Source organism: Maniola jurtina, chromosome 8 (genome assembly GCF_905333055.1).
Source record: "Maniola jurtina chromosome 8, ilManJurt1.1, whole genome shotgun sequence".
NCBI classification, from domain to species: Eukaryota; Metazoa; Arthropoda; class Insecta; order Lepidoptera; family Nymphalidae; genus Maniola; species Maniola jurtina.
In genome coordinates, this window is record NC_060036.1 from 6,691,306 (window position 1) to 6,712,463 (window position 21,158).

At 35.5% G+C, this 21,158-nt stretch overlaps 1 protein-coding gene across 4 annotated transcripts in view; it reads right to left on the reverse strand.

Moving 5' to 3' along the window:
* LOC123867889 (sushi, von Willebrand factor type A, EGF and pentraxin domain-containing protein 1) overlaps positions 1 to 21,158 on the reverse strand; it is a 110,788-nt gene that overhangs the window by 24,099 nt on the left and 65,531 nt on the right. For all 4 annotated transcript variants that reach the window (XR_006796531.1, XM_045910199.1, XM_045910201.1 and 1 more), the window contains exons 4-13: positions 5,213 to 5,294; positions 4,817 to 5,130; positions 3,487 to 4,608; positions 3,204 to 3,383; positions 2,938 to 3,120; positions 2,507 to 2,791; positions 2,134 to 2,411; positions 1,200 to 1,630; positions 372 to 688; positions 103 to 284 (exon numbers count right to left, since the gene is read on the reverse strand). Coding sequence is in view for 3 of the 4 variants with exons in the window: in XM_045910199.1 (XP_045766155.1) it covers positions 103 to 284; positions 372 to 688; positions 1,200 to 1,630; positions 2,134 to 2,411; positions 2,507 to 2,791; positions 2,938 to 3,120; positions 3,204 to 3,383; positions 3,487 to 4,608; positions 4,817 to 5,130; positions 5,213 to 5,294 (3,374 nt within the window). In the remaining variant the exon portion in view is untranslated. The remainder of the gene's footprint in view (positions 1 to 102; positions 285 to 371; positions 689 to 1,199; positions 1,631 to 2,133; positions 2,412 to 2,506; positions 2,792 to 2,937; positions 3,121 to 3,203; positions 3,384 to 3,486; positions 4,609 to 4,816; positions 5,131 to 5,212; positions 5,295 to 21,158) is intronic.

Genomic DNA, 21,158 nt, shown 5'->3' on the forward strand with positions numbered 1-21,158 from the left:
TTTTTTTATATGATATAGGTTTATAGGTTTATGAATATGGTAATTTATACATATTTAAAAGGTAAATTATTATTAATAATAATGTTATGTGAGTACACTTACTGGTTTTGGATCATAAACACATTGTCTAAAGGAAGAAGTAGCAGTATTGCGTAATAAACGACCAGGAGAAGTACAAGTAATGGTAACGTTATCTCTATATGGCACCAAAACACTTTCAGAATCATCTCTTATCACTTTTAACCCATCCTTTTTGTCATCAGATAATGTAACACAACGGGCATCTGGAAAAAAGAGATGGCGTTATAAATATAAACAATTTATAAATATAACAAAATGATATAATTTTTTTTGTAGAAAAAAAAACCTACATTGGCATTCTGGAGCTGTGCCGTTCCACGTTCCACTTGAAGTGCAAAGTAGTGAAGAAAATCCAGACATAACATATCCGAAATTACACTGGAATTCAACAATATCGCCGAAGTGATAGGAACTTTTTGTAGAAAGTAATAGACCATTTTCAGGCGAGGCAAGTGGTGGGCACATAACAGGGACACAAGATTTGTTTCTTTGGTATGTGTCACCATCTCTTTCACCAGTTTCAGACTTCTCTATAGAAAACCCAGCCGTTCCATTGGAGAAGTAGAGCTCATATCCAATATTGCATGAGCATGAGAAGTTTCCGGGCCTAAAACGTAAATAAATATTTCAATTGATATTAACTTATTTTAATACTAGCTGTGCCCGCGACTTCGTTCGCGTGGAATAGTGACTTTCAGCGCGCTTTATATAGCCACGGACGCTCAGGCGCGAGGCGTGTAGTACGTACTCTGTACGTTAAAAATGTTCGCCGTGATTCTTTAAATTGACATAACTTTTTTATTTATGAACCGATTGACATGAAATAAACACTAAATGTTAAGTGAAGCTTACTACAATATATTAGTGAAAACCGTATCTAAATCGAATAAGCTGTTTCTGATATTAGCGTGCACAAACACACAGACAAACAGACAAACAGACAAAAAAAAATTAATTACAATTTCGGGTTCGGCATCGATATAATAACAACCCCTGCTACTTTTTTTTATTTATTTCCATTGTACAGACACCACTTTTCTACAATTTTATTATAATTATGTAATATATAGATATTTTATACCGTATCAAAAGATCAAAATGCTATAGTTGTAACTTACGTGTTGATACACTTTTGATCACATCCACCGTTGTTTTCGTTGCACTCGTTTATGTCTGAGCAGTCAAGTCTTGCGCATCCCATAATTTCGAGCTTTAAGCATGGTGCACCTACGTAATCCTGTATTTTGAATTTAACATATTGTGCCTCAATCGGCATCGGTAGATTTAATACGGATAATGTTGGTTCTAATATGCGGAACTCTACAGCTGTTCCATCAGGGTTAGTGTAATCTTTAAATACATCAGCTAAATCATTGGTGTATTGAATTCTTATCGCAGAAGTAAATGCGATATTGGCGTCTGCTCGCATAACACTCATGGTTCGGAATCCTCTTACAATTGTAGGTGCTCTTAAATCTACAAGAACCCAATTAGCTCCAGCTTCTAGATTATTTCCACACCAACCTCCTCCGTTATTGAGCCGAATCATCTGCAATAGAACGTGTTATAACATAAAATATATTTTATCGTTAACAAGATAGCGCTTGGATATCTCTTATGGTGGTGGTGCAGTCTAAGATAGAAGCGGTCTAACTTAGTAGTTTTTCAATTTTTTTTTATTCATATACAAGTTAGTCCTTGACTGCAATCTCAGCTGGTAGTAAGTCATGATGCAGTCTAAGATAGAAGCGGGCTAACCTGGAAGGGTTGGTTTGGTTTCTACACGGCATATTGTACCGGAACGCTAAATCGATTGGCGGCATGGCTTTACCGGTAGGGCGGTAACTAGCCACGGCCGAAGCCTCCCACCAGAAACTAGCAGTTTTATTTAATCCATACCCCTAATGTTACTTACTACACGGTATCTTTCCGGAACACTAAAATATCGCCTGGCGGAACGGCTATTCTGGTACGCCGGCGCCGGTCGGGTTTGAAAATTATGAATTCCCGAAGAGTCCCACGGACACATTAAGTAAATAAAAACTTTCTTACCCCTTTATGATAACCAGGTTCAGACGTGGAAGTAGTTATAGACTCATCTGGTATAGCACCATTAATTAATCCTAAGTCGCCCACTGGCCTGCAATCCAGACTTGGTGTGAATCCAGGCCGACAGGGACAGTAAAATCCACCTTGAGTATTTTTACATTCTGTGGACGTTGAATCACATTGGCTGCTGATACATTCGTTGATATCTTCACAAGTTGGCATTGCATCAAATTCTTGATTAGCTCCACATCTGATTATGCTAGGACCGTTTATCTTGTATCCTTAAAATAATACGTTATTTTAATATTAATTATAAAACTATACTTAGATATAATTGGCGTAAAAATACATAAGTATTAAAAATCGTAATGTTTACCTTTAAAGCACTGTACACGTGCTTCATCGCCAAACATATATGATCTGGTTTGATCAACAATAAATCCGTTTTTAATCTCAGGAAACTCAGGGCACAATATTTTGGAACATATTGGTACTTCACCAGACCATGTTCCATTACTCATACAAAGCAGCACCGGCTGCCCAGTCCGAACGTATCCAGGTTCACATTCATAGCGCACAATTGTACCATAACTTCGACCTCCACCGTTTAGTATTGTAACATTAGCATGTGGTACATCAGGTAGTGCTACACACTGGGATGCTGAAAAAAATAATTTGTATTTATTTTTTCATGACGAGATAATTATTTGGTAGCTCAAATCATTGATTTCGTCATTAATACGTGTATGTTTGTAATCTAATTTTATAAAAGTTCCTTGATAGAACAAAATATTAATTTCTATTTACCTAGACATGTCGGAGTTCTCTCCCATCTTCCATCCGACAAACACGAAATTCTTTCTATGGGTTGGCCAGTTGGAAAAGCAAACCCTGCATAACACTGATAAGTTGCCACGCCACGGTATGTTACATTAGTTGAGCCAATTGAGAAGCCGTTGTCAATTTGAGGTACAGGACCGCAATAAACCTCTGAAATATAAAAGGACGATTGAATAAAAAATAGGTTCAAAGAAATAAAACAGAGATAAAGTGAATATGAACTGATTTGTTACCTTGACAGCTAGGAATGTATGTGGTAGACCATTTTCCTCCATCTAAACATTGCGTAGAGATTCGAGACTTTCCAGTAGCAAATTCTTGACCAATTGGACATGAGAATGTTATTGTTGTTCCAAAAGCAGTATCTCTGTTAGACGCTAGAGCACCAATTCCAGATTTTATGGGCGGACAATCTAAAATAAATAAAAATTAAATAGGTATTAGTTTTCCATTTATGAAATATCAACATAGTTTATTTAAAAAAACTTTAATTTATTGTAACGAAATATAGCATACCTGCCGAAAATGTAGCCTTCCAACCAGCTCCGTTATGTAATGAATCGGACATAAAACGAATAAGCATCTCTCCACTTGAAGCTGTTAAAGTAATTCTCGGTTTGACAGTAAACCCATTATCTGAATGTAATCGTAATCCACTTGGACTCGACCCATCGAACACTTGAACTACGTCAGAAGGGTGAATAGCGAATTCATTGAATTTAAGGGAAAGTGGACCACCGTTCGGATTCTTAATTCTGTATAAACATTCCTGATTATTTGGGTAGTTGCTGAGACCATAGGCTGGGGAGGTAAAAGTTCCATTTGCTGCTATTATAGTCGCTCTACAACCTTGCGAGTACCTCATATTGAAGCCTTTTTTAGAATCTCCGAGGCTAGTTCGGAAGTACATATACATGTGATTCGTAGTAGAAATAACTACTTTTTCATTGTCTTCACCAGATCCAGTTAACCTTGCGAGAACGGGGCTAGACGGCATGTTTCCATCTTTGATTACAATATAGTCCCTATTCATTTCTAAATCTAAATCGTCAATTTCCAAAGATACTATCCTGCCAGGTTGTGCCTCGATAATGTACATACATTCTAAACCACCAGGATAAGTATTAGGATAGCCAGGGGATGTTAACACTTGACCTTGAGGCGTTGCTCTGAGTATCCCCCCACAATTGGATGATTCTGTTTTCCACGAGGCACGAAATCCTTTCTTTTCTACTGATCCATCAGAGCTAAATTTTATTATCATGAAGTTGGAAGCGGATACATAAGTTGTATTAGATAAATCTTGTTTTCCTGATAGTGTTGCTAAATTAACAGATTTGTCTTCGGTTCGTCCACCGACTAAGATTTGAACAGTATCAAAAGACTTTTCAGTTTCAAAATCTTGGAACTGTAGTACGATGTTTTGTCCCTGGGGTCCCTCCAGTGTCCATTTGCATTCGCTAAAGGGCGAATATTTGTGAGGATAGTTCGGGCTCTCAACAACATCTCCACTACTAGCCATGTAAAAATGACATTCAGAAGCGCAATCCATTTCGTCAGACGCATCTCCACAATCGTCTTGCTTGTCGCATTTGAAGGCCGCATTTATACATCTGCCGTTCGAACAATGGAAGGTTCCTGTAAAATTCAATAGTATTGTATCAATTGTTTAAAGAACGCTGAACTAATTTCATATTGTTTGCAAATACAAACTTGGTTTACTTAAATTATTCAACCATAATAATATAACCAAAAAGTAAATGTATGATAATTTTTATAAACAACTTCATTAAAATAGTATACCTACATAACAGAAATTAATAATATAAAAAGAAGGAATTTTTACCAGTAGGACAAGCGTTCGCTCTGCACATGAATGGAAGAAGTGTTTCGCATGTTGTTAGTTCCCATGATTGGCTATCTGATGTTACGTGAACATCCACACATTCACCATCTTTGGGATTTGGTTGCCTCAGGTCCCAAAATCCTGCGTATTGTGATACTAATGCCCCAGCAGCCGATTCCAAAGTATTAGTTCTAAGATCATCTACAGTTGCAAGACCAAGCCAGTAGTGATTGTTACTAGGACTAGATGGCACCATATTTGCAGTCATATTATTTTCTGTATAACTATCTATAACTATCAACTCGCTCCCGTACCTAAAACAAAACAAAAATTATTATTTTATACGTAAACAATGTAAAACTCATTTTTTCAAGTTACAAGTTTTTTTGGTCATACCTTCGACATAATTCCGCTGCTTTTTCCCATGAATGTCTGATATTGAAAAACTTATAACAATGCAGTCCCTTTAAGTCCCAGCCTGAAAACAATAGAAAAGAGATTTTTAGTGAAATTTTCAAACCAAATCAAGCTACTAAACAAGTTACATATAAAGTGAAAATTATGTATGTAAGTGGATCGTGTGATGGTGTAAATTATGACTATTAAAATAATTATTAAAAGTATGGGTGTAGGTCGTAGGATTATTTCCATAAAGAACTAGCTAATGCTCGGCTTTCGGTGCAATGCCTCTCTATATTATGGACGACTCACATTCCACCAAATGTATGTTCATAATACTATGTCAGAAACTTTCCTACAAGTCCCAATAATAACTGTACAAAAATAAATAGCATAGGAGCGCATAAAAGACAAATAAACAGATACATTCATTCTTATCCGCGTGCCTATTGATATAGCATTAGTCATTTATTTTCTATCTAAAATAGGAACTTTTGCAAGCATTTTTAAAAGACGTTCAGAACTGATATTAATTTAAGTATTTCGAAAAATATCTACGTTTAAAAATGAAAAAATGGAAACCTCAGATCAACTGAAGGAAACTGATGCGAATGCTGTACAAACTACATCGATGTGTACAAATGTCTAACAACAAGAGCCGATAGAAGGGAATTACATAGTTATATAGGTACCGCAAAATGTTGACTCGACAGGGAGGTCCTCAGTCATGAGGGACCTACTGGAGAGAGAAATCTCGCATGCATAGGCAATTATTTAGCAAATAGTAATAGGTATTTCCTCTTAGTAAGGGCGACTTGAATTCTACAGTAAACTTTTTCACACAATCTCAGTGGGCATAGTTATGACTTTCTCAGTTCTCACCCAAAAGAAAGTGCTGTACGGACTACGGTAAGTATAGAATAATTAATTACTTAGTAAGTGTCACGGTCACGTAGTGCTAAATATCATTTGTTGCACTTTGGAGTATGACCTACTCCTATGGCACAATTTGAAAATCGTATATATGTATGTAGGTACTAGTAAAGCGCGTTTAAATTCTTTGTATCTGTGTATCTGTCTGTGGCATCGTAGCACCTAAACTACGAAACCGATTTTAATTTAGTTTTTTTAGTTGAAAGGTGGCTTAGTCGAAAATGTTCTTGGCTATAATCGAAGAAAATCGGTTCAGGCGTTTGATAGTTATCAGCTCTTTTCTAGTTTTCTTATAGTGGTTTTTGTGTCGGGGGTTTTTAAAATTTTCAGTTATTTACTAATGAGAAAAGTAATGTTGCACCATTTTAAAACAGTACTTCCGAGCACGTGAACAAAAAGCAAACAGTGGCAAATAGAGCGTGTGAGTTCGTCGATCATCGTGAAGACTGCGATGGATTTACGCATCACCGCACGTTGCAATACGATGCAACGTTTGACCCACTTTAGCGATTCAACGGCGAAAATCAGCGGAAACTTCACACCACCTCTAATGCCACAAAATTTCCAATTTTAATGGCATAATTTTTCCAACTTTCATCATCATCTACACTCTACAGACTATTGAAGTTCACCGCTGGACTTTATTCTTCATTTCCACGTCTTTATCTTCTGTTGCTCTTGGATAGTTGAACTCAACCCTGGTAACCTGTCACCATTTTTTTTTAAATAGGCACGTACGCGTCAAAAGCTGCGTAAACCCCGCGTAAATAATATAGGTTCGTGTTAAACTCGCATACGAATTTGTCTTCACTTTTTGCCTGTCTGGAGTTTTATATTAATTACTTTGGTTTGGTTGAATGCATCTAAGTAATAATAAAATTATTTCATACGACCTCATCGATCTCGTCATCATGCAGGTCCAAGTCATGTGCATTTTCCAATTTTAATGGCATAAAATTCCCAACTCTAAGAATAATTTGTAAAATATGTATTTTATTTTAATTTCATTACAACTTATTTAAACAACAAACATCATGACTTATTTAAATTGGATTGTGATTAGTACCGGAGAAGCTAGTAGAAACTAATATATATTATTGTATTAAATCATTATTATAGACCGATAGTATTTTACGATTATTAAATTCCGTTTCAATTAAAAGTAAGTAAAACTCTCTATCTTCTTTGGTTATCACAAATGTCAAAGCCTCGGAACAGTTGTTAATTAAATAACCCAGTACATTTTAACATAAACCACTACTATTGTTTATAGAGTTTAATAGTGTCTTGTGTGAATGTAGTCGAGCAAGTTTGGTTGTTTGATTCTGGTTTCTAACTCGAAACTTGTTAGTCACAAGTATAGGGTTACTAGATGTCAAGTAATTTTGGAATTGTAACTTTATTTCGGAACTATTTGTTTTCGCCAAATGTTTAACTGAGGTATAAATATGACGCTATGACAGTGTTGGTATGTAGGTACCTACATAGAAACACTGTCATAGCGCCATAACTTTAAAACTACTAAGTAACTTTAAAAAATAGTAAGTAGGCTAGGTACCTAGTTACTGGTTTTCATCGTGTCATTCTTCAGTTATTTATTTGGCGATACTAAATCAGCCCCTCATGTGTAACTTTATCTATGTTAATATTAATTTTAACGGTGTTTTCAACTTTTAAATTATCTGCAGTATTCAGTAGTGATAACAAGAGTTCATTAATCAGTGAATTCAACGGTGATACTATGCTTATTATATAGATAATATAGATCTAATCTAGGAAGCAAAATAATTGACAAACGTTTTCTAATATTATAATATGTCTATGTCTTGATATTTTGTAGACGTCAGTCACCCAGACTTGTTAAAAACTTTTATAAAAACGTTTGTACTTATTAAAAATGCGTTATAATTACCGTTTCAATAGTAACGCAACGGTGATTTTAAATTATAATGAATATAAAACTAGTTTGTGTTTATTTTTTCACGACATTTAGACTGCAGCAGGACTAGTATTGCAGTAAGCAATCCACAATCATTACAAAAGACGAACTTGTGAAGTAGCAACTACTTAATTATTTTTTGCGCAGCATTGAGAAATCGGATTTAGTAAATAGTCTTTATTTATTTCTCTTTTTGTGATAAGGCAAATAGAAATCAACTTACCTATAGATAGACTGTATATCTTTCGTTACATCTAACATCATAGACGTAGTTTTAGTAAAGGACGATAAAAATACTTATTAATTTTATGTACCTACTTTTATGAACTTTATAGGTACTCATTTAGTTGTTTATTTTGGAAAATTAAAAAATATTAAAATGTTGGAAATAAGTACTTACTTGAAGATAACTTCTTATACAAATAAATAATATGGTCTAACGACCAAGGGATTCAAAGCGCGATTTTCAGAGAGAAGCGGGTTTGAAATTTTGAATCCTGTCGGTTCCGTTAATAATTCCCTAATATTCATTTCGATTGGATAAGAGATCATAATCTTGGTGAATCCATCACAATAAAATAAACCTAGTAATAAATACTAATGTAAAGTCTTCTAACTCCTTACATCTACATTTAATTCCCATAACGGTTGCGGATGAATGGCTTTCAAACTGTATTTACTATCTAGTACCTACTGAGGGAATCTGAATCGAATAAGTGAAATATCTCAGTAACAGTTCAAATCGCAGTCACGTAAACCTGTAAAGTGTTCTCCTTTGAGAAACTATTGACCTGGATGTATCGGAGACTGAATTTCAGACTATTTGGAGCTTACGTGGTACTGTCATGAATTGTGGAGCTTCAATCGTTCAATCAATCAATTAGCCTGTTTGCGTCCACTGCTGCACCTAAGCTTTCTCAAGAGCGCGCCACCACACCATATATTAGACACAGAAATAAGTTCAGGGCACGGTGTAATCTTTTATGAGCGCTTATCCGCCTTATGAGAAATTCGTGTTAGTGCATAAAATATAAATAAATTTAAAAAAACACACGATTCTCCACCTTCCTCATCCACCCACTTCCCGCTGGTCGTCAGTCCAGCGGGTTGGAGGTCGTCCCAAACTGCGCTTGCTGATACGCGGTCTCCACTCCAGAACACGTCTGCCCCAGCAGCCATCAGTTCTGCCGCAGACGTGACCTGTCCACTGCCACTTCCGCTGGCTAGCTTAGTGGCTGGCTTAGTTTTGGAGCTTGTGCTGAGAATATTCTAGTAACTTCCGGGATATGCGCTTAGTAAGTCTTTGAGTAGATGTAGTACTTAATACGTAATGATTATCTTCATCATAACCCATTGCCTGTGTTTTCTTTACCGTTAAATCAAGTGACATTTAATTGCTTAAACGCAGATAATTCCGAAAAGTTAAGAGTTGCGTGCCCGATGGAAACCTCAACCTCCCGATTAGGCGGGCGTCATCACGCCTAAAATAACTATAAAACTTCAAAAATAGCACGGCCATCGATGGGCAGTTTGAAGCAGTCATGACTGACCGATTCAAGATGCAACTGTATAGGGGACTACAATCTTTCTTCATTGTCATACAACACCACTCGAGCAGTTTCGACAACACCAAGCGGTAGTGCGGTTGAACAGTTGCACCACATAATATCCTGACTGCTCTCGACTCCTCGAGTAGTTGACAATGACTGATCAAGCGGTCCACGTATGTTTATTAATGTACAAAGTGTTCAAGCTCACTATAAGCCTTAGTTAAAAACATCCATTCTCATTGACTGCGAATTTTAATTTGAAGAGAAACTTTTCAACGTATTTTTCTCCCAGACGTTTTACTAATTTTCACAAAGGATTTTTCTACAATCTCTATAAAGAAACAAATAAAATATTTCTAAGTTAGCTCTTTTGGCATTTTCCCCTTGACTTTTAATTAATTTATTATTGTGCAGTTGTACGTCAACTGCTGCTTAGAATTTAATTAACATTTTTAAGCACAATTAATTTGATCTTAGCAATAAATATAAAATTAATCAATTTTCTAATGCATCTTTTAAGTTAATGTACATAATTAGAAGATACTAGAAGATGCCCGCGGCTTCGCCCGCGTGGATTTCGGTTTTCTAAAATCCCGTAGAAACTCTTTGATTTTCCGGAATAAAAAGTAGCCTATGGGCTAATCCAGGATATTATCTATCTTCATTCCAAATTTCAGCCAAATCCATTGAGTAGTTATTGTGTGAAAGAGTAACAAACACACACATACACAAACTTTCGCCTTTATAATATTAGTGTGATTCTACATCGAAATAGGATGTAGACGTACTCACAAAAGTCAATCGTGATTCGTGAGTCATACATTGTATGTGACGGCAACGATAGATCATTGCATCGTAGCACCTTTCACTTATGAATGAGACTTCAAGGCTGTAACGCCTATTCTCATACTGACAGATTCTTTAATAATATAATAATGAATATCACTAAGTATAATATTATAAAGCAAAAGTCTGTTTGTTGATTTATTGGTTTGCCCTGCAATCACATCGCAATGAGTACTGGATATAATAAAGAGTGATTAATTCTTACTCCGGAAAACCAAAGAGTTCCTAGGGGATTAAAAAAATCAAATCAACGCGATTGAAGTCACACGCAACAACTAGTTCTTATAACTATGTGTGGGTTTTCCGTAATTGGTCCCAGTGAAGATTAATTAATAAAAAAATATTTTAGTTCTACAACATAGTATAATTCAAAGATTAAGATCCTTGAGAGAATATAAATTAATTTTCTTACATACAAATTCATACATAGGTACATACAAAATCAGGTTACCGAAAAGTGAAATCGGGCCATTTTATTATACCTATAACATTTCATATCGCAAAAACTGTAGTAAGATATATTATAAGCCACACAAAAGCATATTAAATTGTACCTAAACCAGCTTTCACGACAGCAATTTTCTTCAAATCCTGTGTTAACAAATGCATTGTTAGTAATTCTGAATACTTACTATATTCTTGTATAACTTGTACATCGCGAGACTAAGCTTGCTTTTCAGCAAATAATATGTAAAGCTCTCCTTAGCTGCTTTCATCCCTCGTTTAACAAATGGAAATTCTCATGTCGTGGTATAAGTTTATGCTGTTGAAATTCGTATTAGATGCTCGTATGTAAATGCTTTTACTAAGGTACTAGGTGGTACTTAGTATTTACATTGGCATAAGGAGTAAAATTATTTAGATTAGAATACTAGCGCTAACACCCTCAGCATTGTCTCTATTGCAGATTTTCTGAGAGCTAAATTGACCTCTGCAGAGTTTCTCAACATATGGGCCTAAAAATGAACACGAGTGAGACGAAAATCATGTCCAATGCTCCACCCAGAAATCTTTGGGAGCTCTGATGCTTCCGAAATTGTGGACGAGTATAGTTTATAGATGTGATGAGGAAGGTGAAAGACCACACGGTTTTCTAACCACGGCCTTTTTAACCGCCGACCCAAATAGAGGGGTGTTATAAGTTTGATGTGTGTATCTGTGTATCAGTCGTTTGAAAATTATCAGCTCTTTTCTAGTTACTCTAACCTTCACTTGTCAGGGGTGTTATAAATTTATAATTTACACTTGTTGAGATCTGTTACAAATGGCGTGCTCTCAAAGAGGTAGCAGTGGACGCATGCAATCTGATGGACGGAATATGGATGGCTAGTATAGCATAAATATCATAAAATTATGGTAGTTAGTAGATCAATCTAATAGCAGCAAATGATATACATACAAATAATAATTTTAGGCGTATTTCGTGGTTTAACGACATAATTATATAGACGACCACGACTCATGTAACTGGGTCGAAATATCGATAACTCAAAACCATCTTATTAATCATGGTACGTACCCGCTATTCACATAATATAATGATATACTAGCATTCACAAATAAGAGTACATATACTAATCTTAGACCGATTAATCAATAGCACTCGTAGTTTGAATCGTCAAATGCAACCTTGTTTTCATCAGAAACAAAAAATATACTTACCATCACACTTCACACTAATATTATAAAGGCGAAAATGTGTGTATGTAGGTATGTATGTATGTGCGTATGTGTATGTTTGTTACTCCTTTACGCAAAAACTACTCGACGGATTTGCCTGTTTAGAATGTAGATAGATTATACCCTGGATTAGTACATAGGCTACTTTTTATCCCCGAAAATCATAGAGTTCCCACGGGATTTTCAAAAAACATAAATCCACGCGAACGAAGTCTCGGGCATCAGCTAGTGAGGGATATAATCATACTTTATTCTCGACAACAGAAGCTATAGGTACAGCTATTATTATTGTTACTCTCATTCGTAAGCTGGCTTACTAAGCAACTGACCCAGATCGTGATGCTCCGAATATCGCCATGTGCCAAGTTGTGAATGATCTAATATAACTATTCTCGACGACCGTGAGATGAACGGGCTTCCATTTCAACATGTGTAATTCTAATGACCAACATTTTAGTAATCACTACATACCTACTTACTATGCATATCGGTGGTAACTGTGCTTTATAACCGAATTTGTAAGACCACTCAAGCACATTCAAACCATAATAATTAAGATACGAGTCATAATTTGTTATTTTTGAGTCGTGATAACCTCATGGCTAAGACATCCGCCTACTATACGGCAGGTCGGGCATTAGGATTTTCGAAATTACTTGCGTTTTAAGCAATTAAGCATTGAAAAAAACATCTTGAGTAAACCTGCAAGCCTGAGGAATAATAATTTCCTAAACGGTGTGTGAAGTCTGCCAATCTGCACTTGGCCAGCGGGGCGTAGTACTATCATCACCATCATCATCAGCCTGTGGACGTCCACTGTTGGGCATAGGCCTTCCCTAAAGAGCGCCACCACACACAGTCCTCAGTCTTTCTCATCCAGCCACTTCCCGCCAGCCGCTTTATATCGTCGGTCCATCGTGCTGGAGGGCGCCACACACTACGCTTGCACTAATAACATACTCACAAACACGGTCTCCACACAAGAACTTTCCGCTCCGGGGCGTAGTATGGCCCTTCTCATTTTGAGAGGAGAGCTATTCTCGGTAGTGGGCTGGCGATGTGTTTATGATGAAGATAATAATAATAATAGATAATAATAATAATATTTTTGTTCACTGGGCAATGGTTTTGCGAACCAAAGGATTTGTTTGAATCCACCGATTTCACAATAGGCTTTATTTAGAATTCTGTGTCAGGATAAATTTTCGATTGAGCCAGATTAAAAATCTTAATTGGCTCTAATTTGACACAGAAAACATCAACGGACGGTAATTATTATCTGTGCATTCTACTAGAAAGAAAGAAAGAAAGGAAGATCGCTAATACTATTGCATTGCTAATACCAACATACGATTCAACGTTAGAACTTAAAACGAGATAGGTATAGCAGGTACTTAGGTAGGACCCAAAGGTGGTCCCCTATATCTCATACCTACCTAATATCTATCTCTTGTATCAAAAATTTCATACCTTCGTAGGTAATTATAGAAACCTGCATGGTAGTTAAAGTTGTGATTACATGAAACATAGTTGACATTCATAACATTAACGACCAAGGTAACTTGACAATCAACTTCCATCCACGGAGATGTAATTTAGATACATGATAGCTTTTCTGGTCAAACGATATCTAGGTAGTAGCGAATCATCGTCGTGGTGCGATTAAGTTCTAGGCCAGTGTAACGGAATCGTGCAAAGCGGTGTTTAGGTACCCATACCTAGTTTTATTATAAATTGCCATTAGATATTGAGTTTGGTTGCAGCAAAAAGCATATTTATCTATTCAGATTTTTACCTGTTCCTTTTTCTTAATAGATAATGTTGTACGTGTTTTTTCTCCTTTATACAATTGTTATATGTATTCTTCATACATATAACAATTTTTAATGTACCTAATACCTATGTTTTTTGCCATACCTGCTTATGTATAGAGAGTGTAACGTACCGATTACGAAAGTTTTCTGTTTGTATTACTAGCTGATGCCCGCGACTTCGTTCCCGTGGATAAAGGTTTTTAAAAATTCCGTGGGAACTCATTGATTTTCCGGGATAAAAAGTAGCCTATGTGATAATCTATCTTCATTCCAAATTTCAGCCAAATCCGTCCAGTAGTTTTTACGTGAAAAAGTACCAAACATCCATACATACATACAAAACTTCGCGTTTATAATATTAGTAGGATTTTGATCATCAATCTGAAGACAAAGCGTCTCTTTAGATCCTGTTGACGTTTATATTGCAGGTAATCGAATGTCTTCGCCACTCCTTGGGTGCGGGATGCAGTAAAAGCTAAGGAATTTCCGGCCTCTTAATGACAATTATAGGGAGGTTTAGTTTGCTCTTCGTAAGCTCTTAAGTTTACGATTGAGATTCCTACCTTTTAATTAAATCAAATCCATGTGAAACATGGATGAGGAAAGTTAGCTCCAGAATAAGTACCTAACAAACAACTTTTTCTTATAAAAAAAAACTTTTTAGAATTGGTTATCTGCTTTCAAATTGATATGATGGTTTCTCTTGCGTGCAAGTAAAATGTGGAACGAACTTTTAAGTGCAATTGTATCTAGAACGCTATCTTAGGCCATCTATGAAAATAATATCTCCTATAGTCAGTTGTGGAAAGGGTAGGTATAATCTTTTATAACAAAATGCCGCAATCAATTTTGGACTTGCGTTTACACAAGTTTAAAAACTATTAAAATTATTATTTATTACTATTTACTCCTGAAAAAGCATATTATACAGTTGAAGATTATGTAAATAATAAAAGGGCGTATATTTTTATTATTATTTGACCTGCAGCTCGCTAAAAAAAGTACTTCAACTTACGTTAAATGTGTATGACGTCACAACTATGTATCTATGCTCCATACTAAGCGAGTGTTTTGACGTTTAATAAAAAGTGGCTGATTTGACTAGTACTCATCATCACGGTAATATACAGATAATATTACCGTGTCATCATCCTTATTAAATATCACAAGCAGTGAGCTGGCGATCGGTTGGTGATATTGAAGTAGGTATTTTTACGAAATGGTGTAGGTTGTATTGTAATAAAAAATCTAGTAGATCTGTGGATCAACTGTTAGGTCTCTATTCAGCGTTGCGGCTGAATGAAAGAGCAGGAATTCCCAACCTCTCGGCTATGACAAAGCGTCCGTAGTTAACACTTTTCACGACGACGGCTTCGAATTTTCAGCGCAGAGTTGAACGCTTGTATTCGGTTTTTTAACGAGAAAACTTTTGCTTTTTGTACACTCCAATAAATCTATTAACTTTTATAATAATTGCGGAAGTTTGTCGTACGAAAAAAAAGTAGGACTTCCTAGCCATTCAAAACTTTAATGACAAAAGGCAATGCGAAAGAAATACCTACCAGTGAATCATCTTTTATTTGTATCATTAAAATTAACATAAATTCTGTTATTTAGGATAGCGTCAAAATAAGTAGAGAAAAAAAAACCATAAATAGCATAGTAGTTGGTTTAATATTGGGTAAGTATGAGTTTTTTTTTAAATTGCTTAGGAGGCACCTATTTCATGTGTAGAATTTTAGACCAATTTGACGTTGCCTTTACAACCATTTTATATAGCTCTCAACTGGCAGATCTCCAGTAAAGGTGCAGCAGGAATAGGTACTTGGCAGTTCTAACAATGGTGTCTGATAAGTTAAGGGAGAAAATGTTTCATGCCTCGCCTACTTTGAGTTACAATTTTGAGCGCGCAAAACGATATCATTTTTAAGGAATGGATTTTGACTACGCAAAATTTTAAATATTCTAAGAAATTCAATTTTAAAATTTTGGTATACCTACCAATTATTAAAATAATGTATGGTAAAGCCACTTGATTTTATTTATTTCACGTTTAATCTAGTACCCTGTTGGTCTCAGTTGCATTTAACTTTGTTAGGTCGGTTTTCATATTTTTTACGATTTTTAATTTTTACATAGGATAGTAAAAATAATTAATTATTTAGATTTTTTACACCATATTTATATGTATATTACTTACGTATTCCAACTTTATCATGTCAGAGGAGTTAGTTAGGAGACTAAAAAAAAAACTATGAGTAAGTATCGTACGTATAATATCTAGTAGGTATATGTATATGCATTTCGTGGGGAATTCGCCGACGCAGCACGACCTTGCGTAACGCCAGCGTACCTACAGCATCACCATCAATTCCGCGCGTAGCTGTACGTGATCCAAAGGTAACCAATGTCTAGACTCAGTATAGAGTATAGAAGACGGGAAATACCTAGATATAAAAACTAAAAGTTTTATTAATAAGGTAGAGCTTGTCTATTTTGAAATGACGCGCCCCACTACATAATTTTGTGTAGTAGTGATGTGTAAATCGCGACATTTCAAAATAGACAAGCTCTACTCATTAATTTAGTAGGTGAACAATATTTTTAACCGATTTCAAAAAAGGAGACGGTTCTCAATTCGTTTTCATGTTAGTTACGCGATCACTCCGCGCGATTTTGATAATTATTCTTTTTTTGTTTGCTTGGTCATACTTTAAAGGGAGGGTCTCATTTTAGTTTGGTGAAGATCTGATGAATATCTTCGGAGATGGAGAACAGAACTCCTCAATGGATAAGAGCAAATTGCTCGCGGTCAGTGTAATAGCTTACTAAACAGTAGGGTTTTAACCAGGCATAGCTGGGGCCACTAAAAATTATGAAATAAAAAATAAAATAAAAACCGACTACAATGACCACAAATTATATTTATTTTTGTTATCATGCTTACTTACCACTTGCAAAAACTATTCATAACAATTTCTAAGACAGGTATAATCTAGGTAAGAACCTAGGTACATTGTTTGTGAATTTCTATTACATTTTTAATTAATTTTCCTCAGAGACTTCTTTCAGAAATCCACTTATAAAGGAGCGCTGAGGCTCCCGAGTCCCGGTGGATGGCATTGTAATTATTAATTTACTTCACACTTATAACGAGACTAGATGAAAAACCATTTACCTACAGACCAGAAAAGAAAGAAATTAAGCTTCTGTTACCCAAGCGTGATAAATGATCTCGTCATGTTTGAATAAGCACATAATCTTTCTAAATATAGGCTGTGATTAGAAGTTTGCACACTATAAATTGCGGGTTTGAAAAATACCTATTGTAGGCAAGAATATACTGACGGAGAGAACTCGGATGACAGAAGTTAGAGCTAGTGCGTAAGCTACCATACAAATAGTTGTATGACTTCATCGGAACGTATTTTCGCGGATTCGGATCAGATGTAGTGCGTAATCGCCCTTACTGTATTATCTTGTCAAATAATTTATATAAGTAGTAAATTGAAATTTCGATACGCTTCCAAAAAGAGGGGCGTTATAAGTTTAACGTGTGTATCTGTGTATCTGTCTGTGGCATCGTAGCTCCTAAACGAATAAACCAATTTTAATTTGTTTTTTTTTTGTTTGAAAGGTGGCTTGATCGAGAGTGTTCTTAGCTATAATCAAAGAAAATCGGTTCAGCCATTTGAAAGTTACAGCTCTTTTCTAGTTTTCTTATAGAGGTTTTTGTGTCGGGAGTTTTTTAAATTTTTATCAGTTGCTATTCATAATAATGAATATCCTTACAGTAAATACAATACAACAACGATAGCTGCATTGAGATTCTCCGTCTTACCGAGCTGCCTGGAAGAGATCACTGTTATGAAAAGTTCGCCATTTGTTTTTTAAGTGAATCCTGTATACTTATTCTTTGTAATTTTGTTAACAGAGAATATGTTTAAATAAATAAATAACAATATCTCGCAAAGTTTAGACTAGGTAAGTTAGTGCAAACGATATTGTGTAGGAAAGTTTATATCAGCTACAATAACACAGATAAAAGCAATAACGTTTCAGTAGTTCGTGAACTATCAAGCACTAAACAAAAGTTCCTCCTAAGGCTAATTCGGATTATGTTAGTATTTAGTGGAGTGGAGAGTAATTTATTTTAGTAGCAAAAATATTTGCTACTGCCCAAAAATCGTTCGCACTTTGCTCGAGTAAGTACAGTTCACAAGTGAGTGCAAGTTGCAAGATGAACAGCCTGCAACGCAATAAAGTAAATAAGCTGAATAGACGTCTTATCGTAATGGCTATTTTAAAAGAGGTGGATGAGGAAATTTGTATGATAAGTAAGAATATAGCTATGGGTACAAAAATGGATCAATAGTAGAGATGAGCTAGGAGCTGCGAACTATTGTCTTCTGAAGGAATAGCATAGAAGATCTCAAAGAATACTGAGAGTGTCCGAAATGCGTGTTTTACGGCAGCTGAACTCAGCTAAAACAAAAGTTTCAGACTTGTTTAGCCGGCGAATAAATTAGTGAGCAGTGGTGCGTTATGGGAGTTGCTATTTGCCCGAAAAAATCGAACAAAATGAATCGACTTGACCAAATAAATTACCTCTTAATCTACTGGACTAAATTTTTGGTCTTGAGACACGTTTAGTTACTAAATTACTCGCTACTTGACTAAAATGCTAGAGAAGTCCAAACTAGCCTTGAGAATCTCTTGTAGGTGCTCTATTTAAAGCCGTAACAAGCCGAGAGTCTGTTCCAGATCTTAGTTTTTACCACATGCTTATAATAATTTTATGTTATGTTAAGATTAATAAAATTTTCGTCAACGTATTAATTCTATCTGGTCTTGTCATTATTATTTTCACATCTATTTCACAGATTTATCAAGATTATTTATTTTTATTGAGTCCATACCCGTGATGTAAGCTATTTCTGTAACTTTGGTTAAAATAGGTTAAGCGGATGGTTCGTGAAAATCTAGTAGACAAACAGATAGACAGAGACACTTTCGCATTTATAATATTAGTAGGTATGAAGTATGGATTCCTTAATTTGCTATGAGGTGCTGAGATTGTATTTCCCAAGGCATAAGAATTTGGGAATAGAATAGATAGAATAGAGGATCAATTTAACACCATACTCGTACATTGTTGTGAACAAAACTTTGTTATCCACATAAAGACAATGTCGTGAACCTAGTTTGTAAACTACCAGAAGCTAAACAAAAGTTCCTCGTAGAGAATCAATTGGACTTTCATGACAAGCGGAGCGTATGTCCGTACCAGTGCCAGTGGAGTCGTACTTTACTTGTGAATGTCGTTTGCAAGAGATAGGGATTTACTTGGACAGTTTTCCAGATTTACGGTGTTTGCAGTCTTTTCATAAACACGTTTTGATTGTGAATGATGCTATTCTCCAGATACTTACCTACTTATAAGCAATAATAGAGAAATAAAATATTTTCTGCAAATTCAGCTTACAGATTTAATTAATGTAAAGTTAACAGATTCAAAATTATTATGTAATGTACTAGTTTTTCCTCGCGACTTTAGGTTTTTCCGGGATATACCTCATAATAGTATCCTACGACCCTCGTCAAGATCAGTTCAGAAGTTGAGCATGGTTGAGCCGCGAAAAGGTAATAATATTAACACGAATAAACGCTTTCGCGTTTATAACGACTTTGCAAGGTGCACCAAAAACCATTAAATATGTGAATGTTTGCAAATCATCGTATGTGATGAATCTCATAACTTGTTTTGCTGAATTTCCGTTCGCACTGCAGAAAATCGGGTACATTCTTTGACAGATAGATTTAATTAAAATGTCAAATAAGTTCCGCTTCAACAAATAATTATAGTATACGACAACTAGCTGACTTCATTCACGTGGATTTAGGTTTTGAACTTAGGTTCCGTGGGAACTTTTTAATTTTCCGGGATAAAAAGTAGCCTATGCCACTCTCTAGGTCTTTAACTAGGTATAGCCATGCAAAAAACCACGCCAATCCGTTACTTTGTTGCGACGTGATTGATGGGTAGTGATCGCAAAATGCAGTTCAATACACATGTGGAATCAAAATAGATAATTATTTAGGTAAAACTGTAAATATATAAAATTACCTACAGAAATAAAAAATATTAGTAAGATAAACATTTTCAAAAAGAAACGTAAAGATTTTGTGATTAAAAATATCTGAATCGGCTCGGGCAATGTGTATGAGCATTGCCGGGTACATTATTAGATATTAGATTACCTTACCCGCTACTATTTTACGATTGTGTTGTTTCTTACCGCTGTGCCGAAAGATAAAATTTGCTTAAGTTTGTTACTGTAATTTCTCATTAAGTGAAATTTGTATAATTTCTTTTAAGAATAAATTCTATGCAAAAATACAACGATCATCTTGTTGCAAAAACTCTAATAGATGCTCGATTTAGGCAAATACTAATGTGGTAGGACTGTGCAAATCGCAAGGTTGAATCGGCAATATTCGAGTCCAACAGGTTCGTGATTAGGGTTCCAAATTACGTAATTAAGTGGTAAATATCTATTCACTCCGCAATAATACCCGCGCCTCATTTTATTGTGCCTGGTAATGTCTCCCTGAAGGTAATTGTTCTTTGGAACTAAGTAGGTCACCGTTTGGGATTCTATAAGATATATATTTATCTTAAAGGGTCCCGAACGTTGACCTCTCGAGAAACTGACTCACTGATCTAAGTTTTTACCCCTGACCCAAAAAGAGGGGTGTTATAAATTTGACGTGTGTATCTGTGTATCTGTCTGTGGCATCGTAGCTCCTAAACTAATGGACCGATTTTTATTTAGTTTTTTTTTTGTTTGAAAGGGGGCTTGATCGAGTGTTCTTAGCTATAATCCAAGAAAATCGGTTCAGCCGTTTGAAAGTTATCAACTCTTTTCTAGTTACTGTAACCTTCACTTGTCGGGGGTGTTATAAATTTTTAATTTATAGATTTTATTATGTAATGTACCAAACATCAGCCACTTGTTGTGTTCTTGGTAACATCATCTAACAGAAAGAACCAAATCCAATTAGATGTTTATATTTTCCAATTTACAGAGACGGTTCTGTAAATTGGAAAAAGGCTATTTCTTTTGTATTTTTTGTGTTGTTGTGGGGCATAGACAATTGAAAAATGCCTGTTATATTAT